The sequence below is a fragment of the Ranitomeya imitator genome, chromosome 2, assembly GCF_032444005.1.
Source record: "Ranitomeya imitator isolate aRanImi1 chromosome 2, aRanImi1.pri, whole genome shotgun sequence".
NCBI lineage: Eukaryota > Metazoa > Chordata > Amphibia > Anura > Dendrobatidae > Ranitomeya > Ranitomeya imitator.
Window position 1 is genome coordinate 543,301,591 of NC_091283.1, and position 16,266 is coordinate 543,317,856.

The 16,266-nt window shown below is 44.4% G+C and overlaps 1 protein-coding gene across 2 annotated transcripts in view; it reads right to left on the bottom strand.

Moving 5' to 3' along the window:
• RBL1 (RB transcriptional corepressor like 1) overlaps positions 1 to 16,266 on the bottom strand; it is a 128,254-nt gene that overhangs the window by 80,125 nt on the left and 31,863 nt on the right. For both annotated transcript variants that reach the window (XM_069751931.1, XM_069751932.1), the window contains exons 9-12: positions 11,000 to 11,166; positions 10,811 to 10,923; positions 8,928 to 9,031; positions 8,104 to 8,241 (exon numbers count right to left, since the gene is read on the bottom strand). In XM_069751931.1, the coding sequence (XP_069608032.1) occupies positions 8,104 to 8,241; positions 8,928 to 9,031; positions 10,811 to 10,923; positions 11,000 to 11,166 (522 nt within the window). The remainder of the gene's footprint in view (positions 1 to 8,103; positions 8,242 to 8,927; positions 9,032 to 10,810; positions 10,924 to 10,999; positions 11,167 to 16,266) is intronic.

Below are 16,266 nucleotides of genomic sequence, written 5' to 3' on the forward strand. Positions count from 1 at the left end.
CGCGCACTAACCATGTCATCATGCCCTCTGACCTGAGCGTCACTGCAGAAGACGCTGAAGAAGGAGCGGCGCCGGAACGAGGAGCAAGTGAATATCGCGCAGCGCTCCCCCTTATACTCACCTGCTACTGGCGCGGTGCAGTCCCTGGCCGCAGCTTCTTCCTGTACTGAGCTGTCACCGTTACCGCTCATTACAGTAATGAATATGCAGCTCCACCCCTATGGGAGGCGGAGCAGCATATTCATTACTATAATGAGCAGTACCATGTGACCGCTCAGTACAGGAAGAAGCTGTAGCTGGGGAAGCAGGGACCTGCAGGGGCCGTGCCAGGAGCAGGTGAGTATAATTAGACAGCCCCTGCTCCCCCTTCTCTGCCGACCCCTGGGTATGACTCAAGTATAAGCCGAGAAGAGGACTTTCAGCCCCAAAAAAATGGCCTGAAAATCTCGGCTTATACTCGAGTATATATGGTACTTCCGAAGCTCAATTACTCCCTTCAACATAGTGCAGTTCCTGTTCCCAGATCTTTTTTTCAAATCTAAACTCTTTAATTTCATCCTTTATATGGGGGAAAGCCAGGCCTAAACTTATATTATCTAGCCTACATAGGTCTAAGCAAATGGGAAGTGCGGCGTTACCTGACTTCTTCCTGTATTATTTGGCCGACAAATCAGGGCTTAGGGTGAATGGATGCCTGGGGGTTATTTACCAAATTCAGAGAGCCATTTGGCCCACGCTGCGAAGCTTGACTGCTCGATAGGTTTATTGGAAATTGATAGACCCAATACCCCTAAATTATTACAACTTCTCTGCTTAGTGAGGTTGGTTTGGAAACAGGTGAAAAGTATCATTCATTTCGATGGCATTATAGCCGAAATGCCATTATGGAATAACATGTACTTTCCAGGGCAACTGAATCACGCATCTACTCAGTTTTAAGACTTCATATGGTGTGGTTTCAATCTATGATCTGTATGAGCAGGGCATTCTAATGTCTTTTGAACATTTACAAATTAAACATAACATTCCGAAACCCCAATTCTTTCGCTATCTGCAGCTCAGATCAGCAATAAAATCGCATATGCGGAAAGTAAATACCATGATAATAATATCATCCTTCCCGTTAATAGGGATCCTTAAAATCACACGTTATCCGTGGGCATTGACGATAAAAGGAAAATGGAAACTCCTAGTTCCTGATCTTCAAGATGAGGACTGGGAGATAATTCTTGAATCCCCAACTGGGGTATCTCCCTCAGCCAACAATAAAATAATCCAACTGTGTATAATACACCAATCATATTTAACTCCGTCATGACTATTTAACATGGGATGGACTAATTCTTCAGAATGACTGAGATGCCACGTAGTGGAAGCAGACTTTATACATATGATATGGAGATGTCCAGTTATCCAATCCTTTTGGAGCAAGGTAACTTCGTTACTAACCTTCCTCATACATATTTCCGTTCCTTTGAGCCCATTAGTATGCTTATTCGGGGTACTGGAAGAAGAGACATGGGGACACCATGTTTAAATCTTTGAGGGATTGCCTGGCAAGGAAAATAATAGCTTTGCGTTGGATGGGAAACAATCACCCATCTCTTAGGGCCTGGATTGATTTGGTGAACTCAATTATACCTTATGAATGTACGTTATACCAAAATAGGGGCTGTTTGGGGAAATTTGGTAAAATTTGGGATATATGGAACTCATCACACCTCACTGTCGTTATGTGACAGATAGCCTAGCTTCACTATAATAAATGGTAGAATTTACATTGGTTCACGCCTTGCTTCAATATTAAACTATTATCGAAATGGAATTGGTTTTGGCAGCAAACAGTTTTAGGGTTTTATTACAGGTGCTTTAGACATACTTTACTATTTCAAGTTTTAGGAGACCAGTTCTGTGTACCAAGATACGTACTGATAAGGCTTATTGTATACATTTGTACTGGTTTGGTTGCAAGCAAAACATGTAATGTCTTATTGTTCTCTTTTTTTCTGATGTTTAACCCCTTTACCCCCAAGGATGGTTTGCACATTAATGACCGGGCCAATTTTTACAATTCTGACTACTGTCCCTTTATGAGGTTATAACTCTAAAACGCTTCAACGGATCCCAGTGAATCTGACATTGTTTTCTCGTGACATATTGTACTTCATGACAATGGTAAAAATTCTTTGATAGTACCTGCGTTTATTTGTGAAAAAAACGGAAATTTGGCGAAAATTGTGAAAATTTCGCAATTTTCCAACTTTGAATTTTTATGCAATTAAAATCACAGAGATATGTCACACAAAATACTTAATAAGTAACATTTCCCACATGTCTACTTTACATCAGCACAATTTTGGAACCAAAATTTTTTTTTGTTAGGGAGTTATAAGGGTGAAAAGTTGACCAGCAATTTCTCATTTCTACAACATCATTTTTTTTTTTTTTTAGGGACCACATCTCATTTGAAGTCATTTTGAGGGGTCTATATGATAGAATGGTGTCACACTTGGGTATTTTCTAAAAACTACACCCCTCAAGGTGCTCAAAACCACATTCAAGAAGTTTATTAACCCTTCTGGTGCTTCACAGGAATTTTTTGAATGTTTAAATAAAAATGAACATTTAACTTTTTTTCACAAAAAATGTAATTCAGCTCCAATTTGTTTTATTTTACCAAGGGTAACAGGAGAAATGGACCCCAAACATTGTTGTACAATTTGTCCTGAGTACGCCAATACCCCACATGTGGGGGTAAACCACAGTTTGGGCGCATGGCACAGCTCGGAAGCGAAGGAGCGCCATTTGACTTTTCAATGCAAAATTGACTGGAATTGAGATGGGACGCCATGTTTCGTTTGGAGAGCCCCTGATGTGCCTAAACATTGAAAGCCCCCACATGACACCATTTTGGAAAGTAGACCCCCTAAGGAACTTATCTAGAGGTGTGGTGAGCACTTTGACCCACCAAGTGCTTCACAGAAGTTTATAATGTAGAACCGTAAAAATAAAAAATCATATTTTTTCACAAAAATTATCTTTTCGCCCCCAATTTTTTATTTTTCCAAGGGTAAGAGAAGAAATTGGACCCCAAAAGTTGTTAATTTGTCCTGAGTACGCTGATACCCCATATGTGGGGGTAAACCACTGTTTGGGCGGATGGGATAGCTCGGAAAGGAAGGAGCGCCGTTTGACTTTTCAATGCAAAATTGACAGGAATTGAGATGAGACGCCATGTTGCGTTTGCAGAGCCCCTAATGTACCTAAATAGTAGAAACCCCCCACAAGTGACACCATTTTGGAAAGTAGACCCCCTAAGGAACTTATCTAGATGTGTGGTGAGCGCTTTGACCCACCAAGGGCTTCACAGAAGTTTATAATGGAGAGCCGTAAAAATAAAACAAAAATTTTTTCCCACAAAAATTATTTTTTAGCCCCCAGTTTTGTATTTTCCCGAGGGTAACAGGAGAAATTGGACCCCAAAATTTGTTGTCCAATTTGTCCTGAGTGCGCTGATACCCCATATGTGGGAGGGAACCACTGTTTGGGCGCATGGGAGGGCTCGGAAGGGAAGGAGCTCCATTTGGAATGCAGACTTAGATGGAATGGTTTGTAGGTGTCACATTGCATTTGCAGAGCCCCTAATGTACCTAAACAGTAGAAACCCCCCACAAGTGACACCATTTTGGAAACTAGACCCCCCAGGGAACTTATCTAGATGTGTTGTGAGAACTTTGAACCCCCAAGTGTTTCACTACAGTTTATAACGCAGAGCCGTAAAATAAAAAATCTTTTTTTTCCCACAAAAATTATTTTTTAGCCCCCAGTTTTGAATTTTTCCAAGGGTAACAGGAGAAATTGGACCCCAACAGTTGTTGTCCTATTTGTCCTGAGTACGCTGATACCCCATATGTTGGGGTAAACCCCTGTTTGGGCACACGGGAGAGCTCGGAAGGGAAGAAGCACTGTTTTACTTTTTCAACGCAGAAATGGCTGGAATTGAGATCGGACGCCATGTCGCTTTTGGAGAGCCCCTGATGTGCCTAAACAGTGGAAACCCCCCAATTATAACTGAAACCCTAATCCAAACACTCCCCTAACCCTAATTCCAACGGTAACCCTAACCACACCTCTAACCCTGACACACCCCTAACCCTAATCCCAACCCTATTCCCAACTGTAAATGTAATCTAAACCCTAACTAACTTTAGCCCCAACCCAAACTGTAGCCCTAGCCCTAAACCTAACCCTAGCCCGAACCCTAGCCCTAATGGGAAAATGGAAATAAATACATTTTTTTAATTTTTCCCTAACTAAGGGGGTGATGAAGGGGGGGTTTGATTTACTTTTATAGTGGGTTTTTTAGCGGATTTTTATGATTGGCAGCCGTCACACACTGAAAGACGCTTTTTATTGCAAAAAATATTTTTTGCGTTACCACATTTTGAGAGCTATAATTTTTCCATATTTTGGTCCACAGAGTCATGTGAGGTCTTGTTTTTTGCGGGACGAGTTGACGTTTTTATTGGTAACATTTTCGGGCACGTGACATTTTTTGATCGCTTTTTATTCCGATTTTTGTGAGGCAGAATGACCAAAAACCAGCTATTCATGAATTTCTTTTGGGGGAGGCGTTTATACCGTTCCGCGTTTGGTAAAATTGATAAAGCAGTTTTATTCTTCGGGTCAGTACGATTACAGCGACACCTCATTTATATCATTTTTTAATGTTTTGGCGCTTTTATACGATAAAAACTATTTTATAGAAAAAATTATTATTTTTGCATCGCTTTATTCTCAGGACTATAACTTTATTTTTTTGCTGATGATGCTGTATGGCGGCTCGTTTTTTGCGGGACAAGATGACGCTTTCAGCGGTACCATGGTTATTTATATCTGTCCTTTTGATCGCGTGTTATTCCACTTTTTGTTCGGCGGTATGATAATAAAGCGTTGTTTTTTGCCTCGTTTTTTTTTTTTTCTTACGGTGTTTACTGAAGGGGTTAACTAGTGGGCCAGTTTTATAGGTCGGCCCGTTACGGACGTGGCGATACTAAATATATGTACTTTTATTGTTTTTTTTTTATTTATTTAGATAAAGAAATGTATTTATGGGAATAATATATATTTTTTTTTTCATTATTTAGGAATATTTTTTATTTATTTTATTTTTTTTACACATTTGGAAAAATTTTTTTTTACTTTTTTACTTTGTACCAGGGGGGGACATCACAGATCGATGATCTGACAGTTTGCACAGCACTCTGTCAGATCACCGATCTGATAGCAGTGCAGGCTGCTTCACAGTGCCTGCTCTGAGCAGGCTCTGTGAGGCCACCTCCCTCCCTGCAGGACCCGGATCCGCGGCCATCTTGGATCCGGGCCTGGAGCAAGCAGGGAGGGAGGTAAGACCCTCGCAGCAACGCGATCACATCGCGTTGCTGCGGGGGGCTCAGGGAAGCCCGCAGGGAGCCCCCTCCCTGCGCGATGCTTCCCTGCACATCGCGATCATCTTTGATCGCGGTGTGCCAGGGGTTAATGTGCCGGGGGCGGTCCGTGACCGCTCCTGGCACATAGTGCCGGATGTCAGCTGCGATAGGCAGCTGACACCCGGCCGCGCTCCCCCCGTGAGCGCCGCCGATCGCGCTGGACATACTATCCCGTCCGTGGTCATAGGGGCCCACCCCACCTCGACGGGATAGTACGTCCGATGTCAGAAAGGGGTTAATAAACGAAATTTTAAAAAAAATGGATCAAATAATTTCCAATGCAACCGGCGGAAAAAGCACCTCGCTTCCCCAGTCCAAGTCTAAACATCTTTTTAAATAAGAAGAGGTCACTTCAATTTCATTCCTGTCGGCCCTTCTCTGCTTCAGGGACTTCCGCCCAGCAGGACCGCTTTTCCGCCCAAGGTGAAAGGAAGAAGCAGTCTTTCAAACTTGCCCCTCACTGACGTCCAAAGGGTCGCTCTTCCAAGTCTTCAGGGTCCCGCGCCAACAGATTCTCCTCGGCGTGACAAGTCACCCCCTCCAATTTCTCCAGGGTGGAAGCTGGCTTCTTCTCTTCCAGGAAGTATGGTTGTCGGTGGTTGATGATGCATGGTAAGAGAGTCACGTCCAGTTACAAAATCTAACCCCCCCCCCCCCCCCCAAGGAAGACGTTTCTCTCGGTCTTGCCCGCCAAGACATCCATTTCAGGTTACAGGGGTTCTTCAGGCCATCTCTTCCCTACTATGCACAAGAGTAGTCGTATCCATTCCCCAGAATTAACAGTTCTCAGGGTTCTACTTCAATCTTTTCGTAGTCCCCAAGAAAGACGGATCGCTCCGTCCGGTTTTGGACTTCAAGCGATTGAACAATCACGTTCGGATCCGTCATTTCAGGATGGAGTCCCTACGTTTTGTAATCGCCTCCATGGAACCGGGAGAATTTCTTTGTTTGGTAGACATGCTTATCTTCACATTGCTGTTTGTGTTCAGCATCAGATTCCTACGGTTTGCAATCCAGGAGGATCACTCATTTGGCAGCCCTTCCCTTCGGCCTGGCCTCTGACCCCAGAGTGTTCATGAAAGTCATGGCAGCGGTCATGGCCATCCTTCGCTTGAAGGGGATTCTCAGAATTCCTTACTTGGACGATCTTCTGATCAAGCGGCCGTCCCGTTGAGAATGCGACTAAAGTCTTCAGATCACTCTGGACATGCTGTTCCATCTCGGCTGGATTGTCAACAGAGAGAAGTCCTCCCTGACCTCAGCTCAGCATCTGATGTTTCTGGGTATGAGGTTCGACACGGCCCAAGCCAGTGTCTTCCATCAGAGAAAAGATTTCTCTGCCAGGGGATCCGCACTCTAAAGAGACCAGCTACTCTTCCCCTGCGGTCCTGCATGAGAGTTCTGGGGAACATGATTGCTGGCATGGAAGCCCTGCCTTTTGCCCAGTTCCATACCCATCCTCTTCAGCTGGCACTCGTCGACTTGGGACTAGAGGACTGTCTCCCCGGACCAACCCGTGCTTCTGCCTCTCAAGGTGAGGCAGTCCCTGACCTGGTGGACGCTACCAGCATCAGTCCTACATGGGAAGTCCTTCCTTCCTCTCCAGGGGCAGGTCACCACCGTTGCCAGTCTCCTCGGTTGGGGAGCGGTTTTTCTACATCACACAGCACAGGATCGCTAGGGCCCCCAAGAAGCCACTCTCCCCATCAATCTCCTTTCATAGCAATTTTTGAAGATAAATATTTCATGTGTACATTATATAGTGCTTTCCCCCCCCCTTTTCTAATGCAGGAATGCATTTTCTATGTTCTAGAGTAATCATTCTTGGTAAATCATGGTGCAACCTTAATCGTTTTTCAATTTATATGCTTTAATTGGTTGGCGCCTGTTCACACTAGCTTGGATGTGCTGGTCTTTTTCTCTATTTGTGTTATAGCCTTTTTGGACATGTGCACTCCCACTCCCATCAGCCACAGGTTATTTTAAGTAGTTAAAGTGGTCAGAATTGTAAAAATTGGCTTGGTCATTAAGTACCAAATTGGCTCTGTCACTAAGGGGTTAAACTCTGCTCATCATATGACATATCCTGCATTTTTACTAGTTTTTCCCTTTGAGAGCTCTTTAACTTTCAAGTGACCCCGAGCTGATGGGAGAAGACTAGCTGCTATGATGTCTCCCAGACACAGCACAGCACACAGGAAGGGATTCCTGCAGTAATGGGAAGTGTAGCTGTGAATCCAACTCTGGGATAAGCCAGACATTCAGTGCACAAATAATCCGTCTCTTGCACTTCCTCCCATATAATTCAACGTGTTCTGTAACCTGCCATTTCACTGTGCTGGCAGGCATTCTTGTGCTGAGCAGTAAGTAGTTGAGTTATTTTGTTTTTTCAAAGTGAATGATGAATTTAGGAGGTAGGGGGAGAGATGGCTCATAAGTGGAGAATATATTTCCCTGATAACATATTACACAGTTTCTTATATGTGCTTGAGCTATTGATTTAAGTTTTACAGTGGCCATTTAAGAACCATTTTTATATAACCTCTTAGACTTTGGAAGTTGAGCAATGCAACAATTTCACCCCCCACCCCTCCCCTTCCCCCCGCTAATTTACCTTATAGAAATAGAACGGACTAAGGTTAAGTACTTCAATGGTCCAAGGAAATTTTCTAGGAGAACTATAAGCAAATAGAACAATTTCTAAACAGCATGTCAGCAGAGATTGGTGAAAAATATCCTGCTCCAGTAATGCCTACAAAAAAAAAAAAGACAGATTTTTACAATGGCGATGTATAGGTTTGTAGAATGTAATCAGATTTTGAAGTTAAATTGCATTAGAACTGTAGGTGATATAAATACTTGAAATTTGGCCACAAAAACCAGTTACAGTTCTCAAAAAAATATGTAAATTAAGATGTATTTCACCCACATGTAGAAACTGCTACTGAATCAAATACCTGCAACACAGTCTTGCAACTGCAATTTTTACTGTACCTCATCACCTGAATACATCACTCTCTAAGGGTATGTGCTCACGATCAGTAATTGCTGAGGGTTTGACACTGAATGTTTATGCAGTGTCAAACCCACTGCTGCCAGCTGTAACAGCATAGTGGATGGGATTTCAAGAAATTCTATGTCCACTATGCGTCCACAGACGCCTGTGGATATTCTGCGGAGGCTAATATGTGGCGCATCTCTTACTTCAATAGAAATGTAATGACTGCGGTAAATCTGCATGGTTCAGTGAACACATTTGAATTTACCTGTGCTCAAGGCAGCGCTTTGTATGCAGCAAACATGCGCTGTGTCTAAAGCACTGCTACATCCGGATCGTGGGCACCCGGCCTACGAGTCAGGTGCCAAAAAATTTCAGTGAATTTTTAGCCTACAGTTAAGCATCAATGTGAGGAAAGGTCAAGTAGTTTCTCGTCTTACCGTCAAGTCTTTCCCATTAAGCCTTCTGATTTCTTGAAAAACAATAGATTCTAATACTTTATAGTACAAAATCTCGGCCAGCTTCCATCGATTAACAGCAAAGTCTGAAAATAGAAAACAAAGATAGGCCTTGTTGTTTATTAATGTACCGTATATACTCGAGTATAAGCAGAGATTTTCAGCCCATTTTTTTTAGCTGAAAGTCCCCCTCTCGGCTTATACTCGAGTCATACCCGGGGGTCGGCAGGGGACGGGGAGCGGGGGCTGTCTAGTTACACTTACCTACTCCCGGCGCGGTCCCTGCAGTCCCTGCTTCTCCCGGGGCTGCAGCTTCTTCCTGTACTGAGTGGTCACATGGTACCGCTCATTACAGCAATGAATATCCGGCTCCACCTCCCATAGAGGTGGAGCCGCATATTCATTGCTGTAAATGAGCGGTAACTGTGACCGCTCAATACAGGAAGAAGATGCAGCGCCGGGAGAAGCAGGGACCGCGCCGGGAGCAGGTAAGTATACGGGGAGGGGAGCGCTGCGCGATATTTACCTGCTCCTCGCTCCGCTGCGGCTCCGTCTGCAGCGTCCTCTAGCAGTGACGCTCAGGTTAGAGGGCGCGGTGACGTAGTCAGTGCGCGCCCTCTGCTGAGCGTCAGTGCTGGAGACGGAGCCGCACAAGGAGCAGGTAAATATTTTAAGCGCCGGCGTCCTGAGCGAAGAGAGGTGAGTATGTGATTTTTTTTTTTATAGCAGCAGCATTATATATGGAGCATCTATGGGGCCATAATGAACGGTGCAGAGCATTCTATATGGCACAGATTTCTATGGAGCATCTATGGGGCCATAATGAACGGTGCAGAGCATTATATGTGGGGCACAGCTTTATGTAGAGCATCTATGGGGCCATAATGAACGGTGCAGAGCATTATATATGGGGCATCTATGGGGCCATAATGAACGGTGCAGAGCATTATATATGGCACAGCTTTGTAAGGAGCATCTATGGGGCCATAATGAACGGTGCAGAGCATTATATATGGCACAGCTTTATGTGGAGCATCTATGGGGCCATAATGAACGGTGCAGAGCATTATATATGGCACAGCTTTATGTGGAGCATCTATGGGGCCATAATGAACGGTGCAGAGCATTCTATATGGCACAGCTTTCTATGGAGCATCTATGGGGCCATAATGAACAATATGGAGCATTATATGTGGCACAGCTTTCTATGGAGCATCTATGGGGCAATAATGAACGGTGCAGAGCATTATATATGGCACAGCTTTCTATGGAGCATCTATGGGGCCATAATGAACGGTGCAGAGCATTATATATGGCACAGCTTTATGTGGAGCATCTATGGGGCAATAATGAACGGTATGGAGCATCTATTTTTATTTTTGAAATTCACAGGTAGCTGCTGCATTTCCCACCCTAGGCTTATACTCGAGTCAATAAGTTTTCCCATTTTTTTGTTGCAAAATTAGGGGGTCGGCTTATACTCGGGTCGGCTTATACTCGAGTATATACGGTACATAAGTGCTTTCATAAGCAAAAGTTGCAGTTTAGAATTTTCTATGAAACTGGTTAGAGGGGGGTCCAACAAACAACTTTATTCAGTCCATCATCTTGAACTAGGTTTAAATGACTAAAATAGCATTTATTCTCTCCGCTGTTCCAGCAACGACTCTCCTATACAGAGTTGCCTTTGTTTTACAAGCTGCCCTACATGGACTACAGAGCACATCACCTCTGCAGATATCACTGAGCTCAGCTGATGTAGACGGTGATGTACACTGTAGTGGTGACATCACTGCTGCAAAAGTAATGCCAAATGTATTAACTAAAAACAAAAAAAGTCCACGCAAATGGTTTCCGAAGCTTACCAATATGAGAACCAGGCTGATCTCCTGATGGCTGAGTATAATGATGACAAAAGCGTCTCTGGACGTCATTCACTGTGTTCTGTATATTTTCAATCGGATTGCGGGCACATGACCTAGAGCAAAACCACACACGTCTGACACCACCATCACTAACATAGGAGTGAGAAAATAAGTATAGCTGATACCTACTTAAAGATCGTAATCAGCTGGTCGCTGGGCGTATTCCGGAGTCCGCTCACCATGCTCTGAAGCTTACTCACACACTGTGTGGCTGATGAGACAGGAGTGATTACCGCCTCCTTCTCCTTCAGGTATCGTCTACCAGTTAATGGAGTGGATGGAGCAAATGATCTCTTCTGTGGAACAATATATAATATTACCATATAATGAATACTACTGACATAACAATTTGCCAGAAATTTACCAGAAGGCTCTGGTATATAGCAATATCACAACTGACTAGGCAGAAGGCCCAAGGACTAAGGTGCTTTACTACCACTTTCCGAAGACAATATTTCCAGTTGAAATTTTGGTCAGATGCTTTGGTAGAGAATAAGGAAATGAAATAATGGGCAGATTATGAGGTCAGTTTGCTGTAATAGCTCCCATATAAGCACATTCTCTTCTGGTGCCAAAAGTGGAAAGAACACAACACCTCAACATTTGCCTTCATAAAGAAATAAAGTTAACGTTTACATTATCTCAGAAGCTAGAGAAACTGTATATCACAATAGGCAGTGGACAGCAAGTTAGACATACGGGAGAAACCAAACTACCGTAATTAGTCTGCCTGAATAGGTCATTGTGACGGGGTGTACGGCAGAGCAAGAAGGGACAACAGGCCGAGGGATGATTCAACAGATTTATTATCAAGAACGCTGGAACAACACATGCAGGTAGATCTACAGAGTCCACAATTAGTCCAACGGAACAGATTCGGGGGCACCTCCCGATAATCCTTGTGCCAACTAACAAAGCAATAGTCCACACGAGTCCAAGGGATCCCAAAACAATCTCACGAACGACGAGATATGTCCTCAGCTCAAGTCTCGCCCCGTTCGCTTCCACAGTCACAGATGGACATGGGGTCTTGCCTCAGCTAAGAATCCCCACTCCTTCTCCTTTAAGGATCAACTCACATCTGATCTCAAAAATAAGAATGGATTGTCTGAGCTCCTGGGATTAGCCCATGAAGGGGGATAGGGGTCACACCTTCTATTCAATGGTTGGGTCCACCAGAAGATTCTAGACTGGTGGGCTCAGCTTAAGGTACTGTCACACTGAACGATATCGTTAACGATATCGTTGCTTTTTGTGACGTAGCAACGATATCGTTAACTAAATCGTTCTGTGTGACAGCGACCAACGATCAGGCCACTGCTGGGAGATCGTTGGTCGCTGGGGAAAGTCCAGCACTTTATTTTGTCGCTGGATCTCCCGCTGACATCGCTGAATCGGCGTGTGTGACGCCGATTCAGCGATGTCGTCACTGGTAACCAGGGTAAACATCGGGTTACTAAGCGCAGGGCCGCTTGTCATGGGCTCTGAGAAATACAGTTATGGGCAAGTAACTATGCTTTTCTCAGTCTCCCATAACAGCACTACCAGAGAGAATTGCAGAGATTATTGCTTAGGGAGGGACCACAGCCTGCAGAATCCTTCTTCCGAAGGTTAAATCAGATGAAGAGGCTAGGTCTAAACGGTAGTGTCTAAAAAAGGTTGAAGGTGATGACCAGGTGGCCACCTTACAGATTTGGTCTATTGATACCTCCGACCTTTCGGCCCAGGAGGTCGCTATAGCTCTTGTAGAGTGCGCTTTCAGCCCCTCGGGAACTGTGTTTCCTGTGGACGAGTACGCCAAGGCTATCGCATCTGTTATCCAGTGTGCTATAGTGCCTTTGGAGGCTTTGAGTCCTTTCCTGGGTCCCTGGAAACAGACAAAGAGAGAGCCTTCCTTCCTATGCCGCTGGGTGGATTCTAAGTATTGAGCTAGACACCTTCTCACATCTAATGTGTGGAATTTTTCCTCTTTTTTATTTTTAGGGTGTGGGCAGAAGGAAGGAAGGAAGGATTATCTCCTGGGACCTGTGGAATTTGGACGCAACCTTGGGTAGATAGGGTTATCCTGAGAACAAACCCTGCCTATCATCCAGGATTTGTGTAAAGGGAGGCCTTGCAGATATGGCCTGGAGATCACTTATTCTACGGGCAGATGTTAAGGCTGTTAGAAGGGCTGATTTAAGTGATAAAGTTTTAAGGGATAATGAATCTATAGGCTCAAACAGGGGTTCTGTTAGAGCTGACAAGACCAGGTTTACGTCCCAAGTTGGTAGTTTTTTTATGCTTATGGGTTTCGATCTTATAGCAGCTTCAATAAAATGTGTTACCCATGGGTTAGCAGCTATATTCTCACTGTATAATGCCCCCAAGGCCGCTATAGAAATTCTAACACCTTAGGAATTTGGACCCCATCTTGTAATTTCACCCCAGAGGTGGACAGAAACTTTTTCCAAGTTTTGCCGTATATTTTAGTGGTTACCGTTTTCCTACTTTTTAACAGTGTGGAAACTAATTTATCCGAAAAGCCCCTTCCTTTTAGTAGTGACCTCTCAAGTTCCACGCTGTCAAGTGGAGACCCTCTGCGTGAGGGTGGAGCACCGGTCTCTGTAATAGGAGGTTTGGAAGAACCCAGGGATCGGTGACCGATAGCATCCTCAGCCTGGAAAACCAGATCCTTTTGGGCCAGAAGGGGCTATTGAATCTCGCCCTGTCCTGTCTGATTTCCTCAGAACTGCCGGAATAAGCATAGGAGGGGGTAAAGCATATGCGAGACCCTGAGTCCAGGGAATCGTGAATGCATCCATCGCCTGAGGGCCCCCCCCCTGGGGTCTAGAGAACAAATTTCTTTTGCTTTTCTGTTTTTTTACATCGGCAAAAAGGTCTATTACAGGGACCCCCCAAATCTTTGTGCTCTGATCGAAGATGCTTTGATTTAGAGTCCAGTCCCCCTGTTTTAAATGGATACGGCTTAAGAAGTCTGCTTTCTGATTTTCTACTCCTCTTATATGTAGTGCAGAAAGGGATAGGAAGTTGTTCTTCGCTAAACTGAAGATTTCGGAAGTGGCCTTCATAAGGGCATGAGATCTGGTCCCCCCCCCCGGTGTGGTAGGCTACCACTACCTGATTGTCCGAAAACACCCGGACATGATGCCCCTGTAGGTTGTGAAGGAAGGATAATAGAGCGCGGCCCACCGCCCAGAGTTCTTTTTGGTTTGAGGAAGCTTTGTATTCCTGACCCCTCCAGATTCCCTGAGTGACACTGTTGCCCAGGTGAGCTCCCCACCCCGTGGGACTCGCATCTGTGGTAACTATTCGAGATACATCTATTACCCAGGGGACCCCTTTTGACAGGTTGTTGGGATCCAACCACCAAACTAGGGAATGAATAGTGGTTGAATTTTGAGTGATGTGGTCTTCTAGACGTCCCCTTAGTGTATTCTGATTCCTCAGAATGTCCCACTGGAGGTTTCTTGTGTGGAGTTGTGCCCACTGGACTGCTGGGAGGCAGGCAGAAAGGGACCCCAGCAATGACATTGCCCTTCTTAGGGTCATACGAGGGTTTGAGCGAGCCTTTTAGACAAGATTTAATATTTTTTGTTTTTTTCTGGTCTGGATGGCGACATTCCTGTGTTATTGAGTCCAGGGTTATGCCCAAAAACTCTTGATCTCTGGTCGGTTCTAGTTTTGATTTCTGAAGATTTATAAGCCACCCTAACTCTGTTAGAGTTTCTATCACTCTGTCGTATTGTTGACAGCAGTGTTGGGCTGAATTGCTTACAATCAGAAAGTCGTCCAAGTATGAAATTATCAAAATGTCTTTTTCTCTCAGGTGGGCCATCATTTCCGCAATCAATTTGATAAATATGCAGGGTGCCACTGATATGCGAAAGGGAAGAGCTTTGTATTGATATTCCCTTACTTCCCCTCCCCTGACTACTGCTAGTCTGAGTTATTTCTGGGAGTTCTTGTGGATGGGGACGTGATAATAGCACAGGAAATAAATGGCTGTATGCTGCTGCCACTAAGCAAAAAAGCATAAGCTCCTCCCTAGCAGTGTACACACCCACCAACTGACACAGTTAATCAGTTAGTGAGAAAGCAGTAGGAGAAGCAACAAAAAGGCAAGAACGTATCTGAAAACAACATAGCCGAACCAAGATAACTTTACACAAGGGCGGGTGCTGTGTCCCCCAATGAAGGCAGCAAGAAACTTTTTATGGTGAGAACCCAAAATCTTATTTTCTCTATCGCTTTATTGGAGGACACGGAAAACCACGGAACGACCAAAAGCAGTCCCAAGGGTTTGAAAAAAAAAGGACAGTATTCAAGTCTAAGCTCGGGCTTGCATGACCCTTCTACTGAGGTTCACAACTGAACTTGGTGTGAACTTTGAGAAGGTATGAATGGAAGACTATGTAGCAGCTTTGCAAAGCTGCTGATAAACAGCTCAGGAGGTCCCAATGCACAAGTGGAGTGAGCAGCGACCCTTAGTGGACGCACTCTGTCCCTTATTTGACAGGCTTCCAGAATGGGAAAAAAAACAACGGGCCATGGTAGGTCACAAAGCAGGAAGGACTCTGCAATAACCGGGCACTACGAACAGAGAATTCACTCATCTGTAGGGTGCCATTCTGGAGAGGTAGAGACAGAGCTCTCACCAGGCCCAGCTTGTTTAGCGACTGCTCTTGAGGATGAGAAAGAGAAGTACAAAGCGAAGGAAATATGATGTGTTCACTATGGTAAAATGAGGAAACGAACTTAGGAAGAAAGGAGTGGATCGGACACAGGACTACCTTGTCCTGGGGTAACCCCAGGTAGGGGAAACAGAAATAAAGTTGAGAGTGCTCTGAAAAAGTCAGGAGCTGAGACCCTAATCTGCGCATGCGTTGTCTCCGGCAAACATTTTCTCAAAGCCCACCACAGAGAAATCAAAGGTAAAGCAAGGGGACTCTGATCAAAGCTGAAATTTTATGACAGCTCAGGGGCCCCCTCGCCGCCAGCTTCCTGCCGCAGTGACCTTGCTCCACCACATGCCCCGGTAAGCTACCGTAAAAAAAAAAAAATCAGACTAAAATGCACTAGTTTATAAAAAAAATAAATAAATGTGTTTTCCTTATTTCCCCTCGCCAAAGCTTGGGGTGAGTATCAGAGTCCACAAAATATGTTAACTTCAAACCAGTTGGTGGGTGTACACTGCTAGGGAGGAGCTAATTTTTTTTTTGCTTCCTAGCAGCAGCAACATACATCCGTGGTTTCCTGTGTCCCCCAATGAAGGGAGAAAAAAAAAAAAAGGTTATGGGTCTCAGATCATGGCCAAAAAAATTAACACATTGGGTTTTGTTTTTATCGTACTGACCTGCAGAATGAAGTGAACATGTCAATTGAACTGAAGAGTG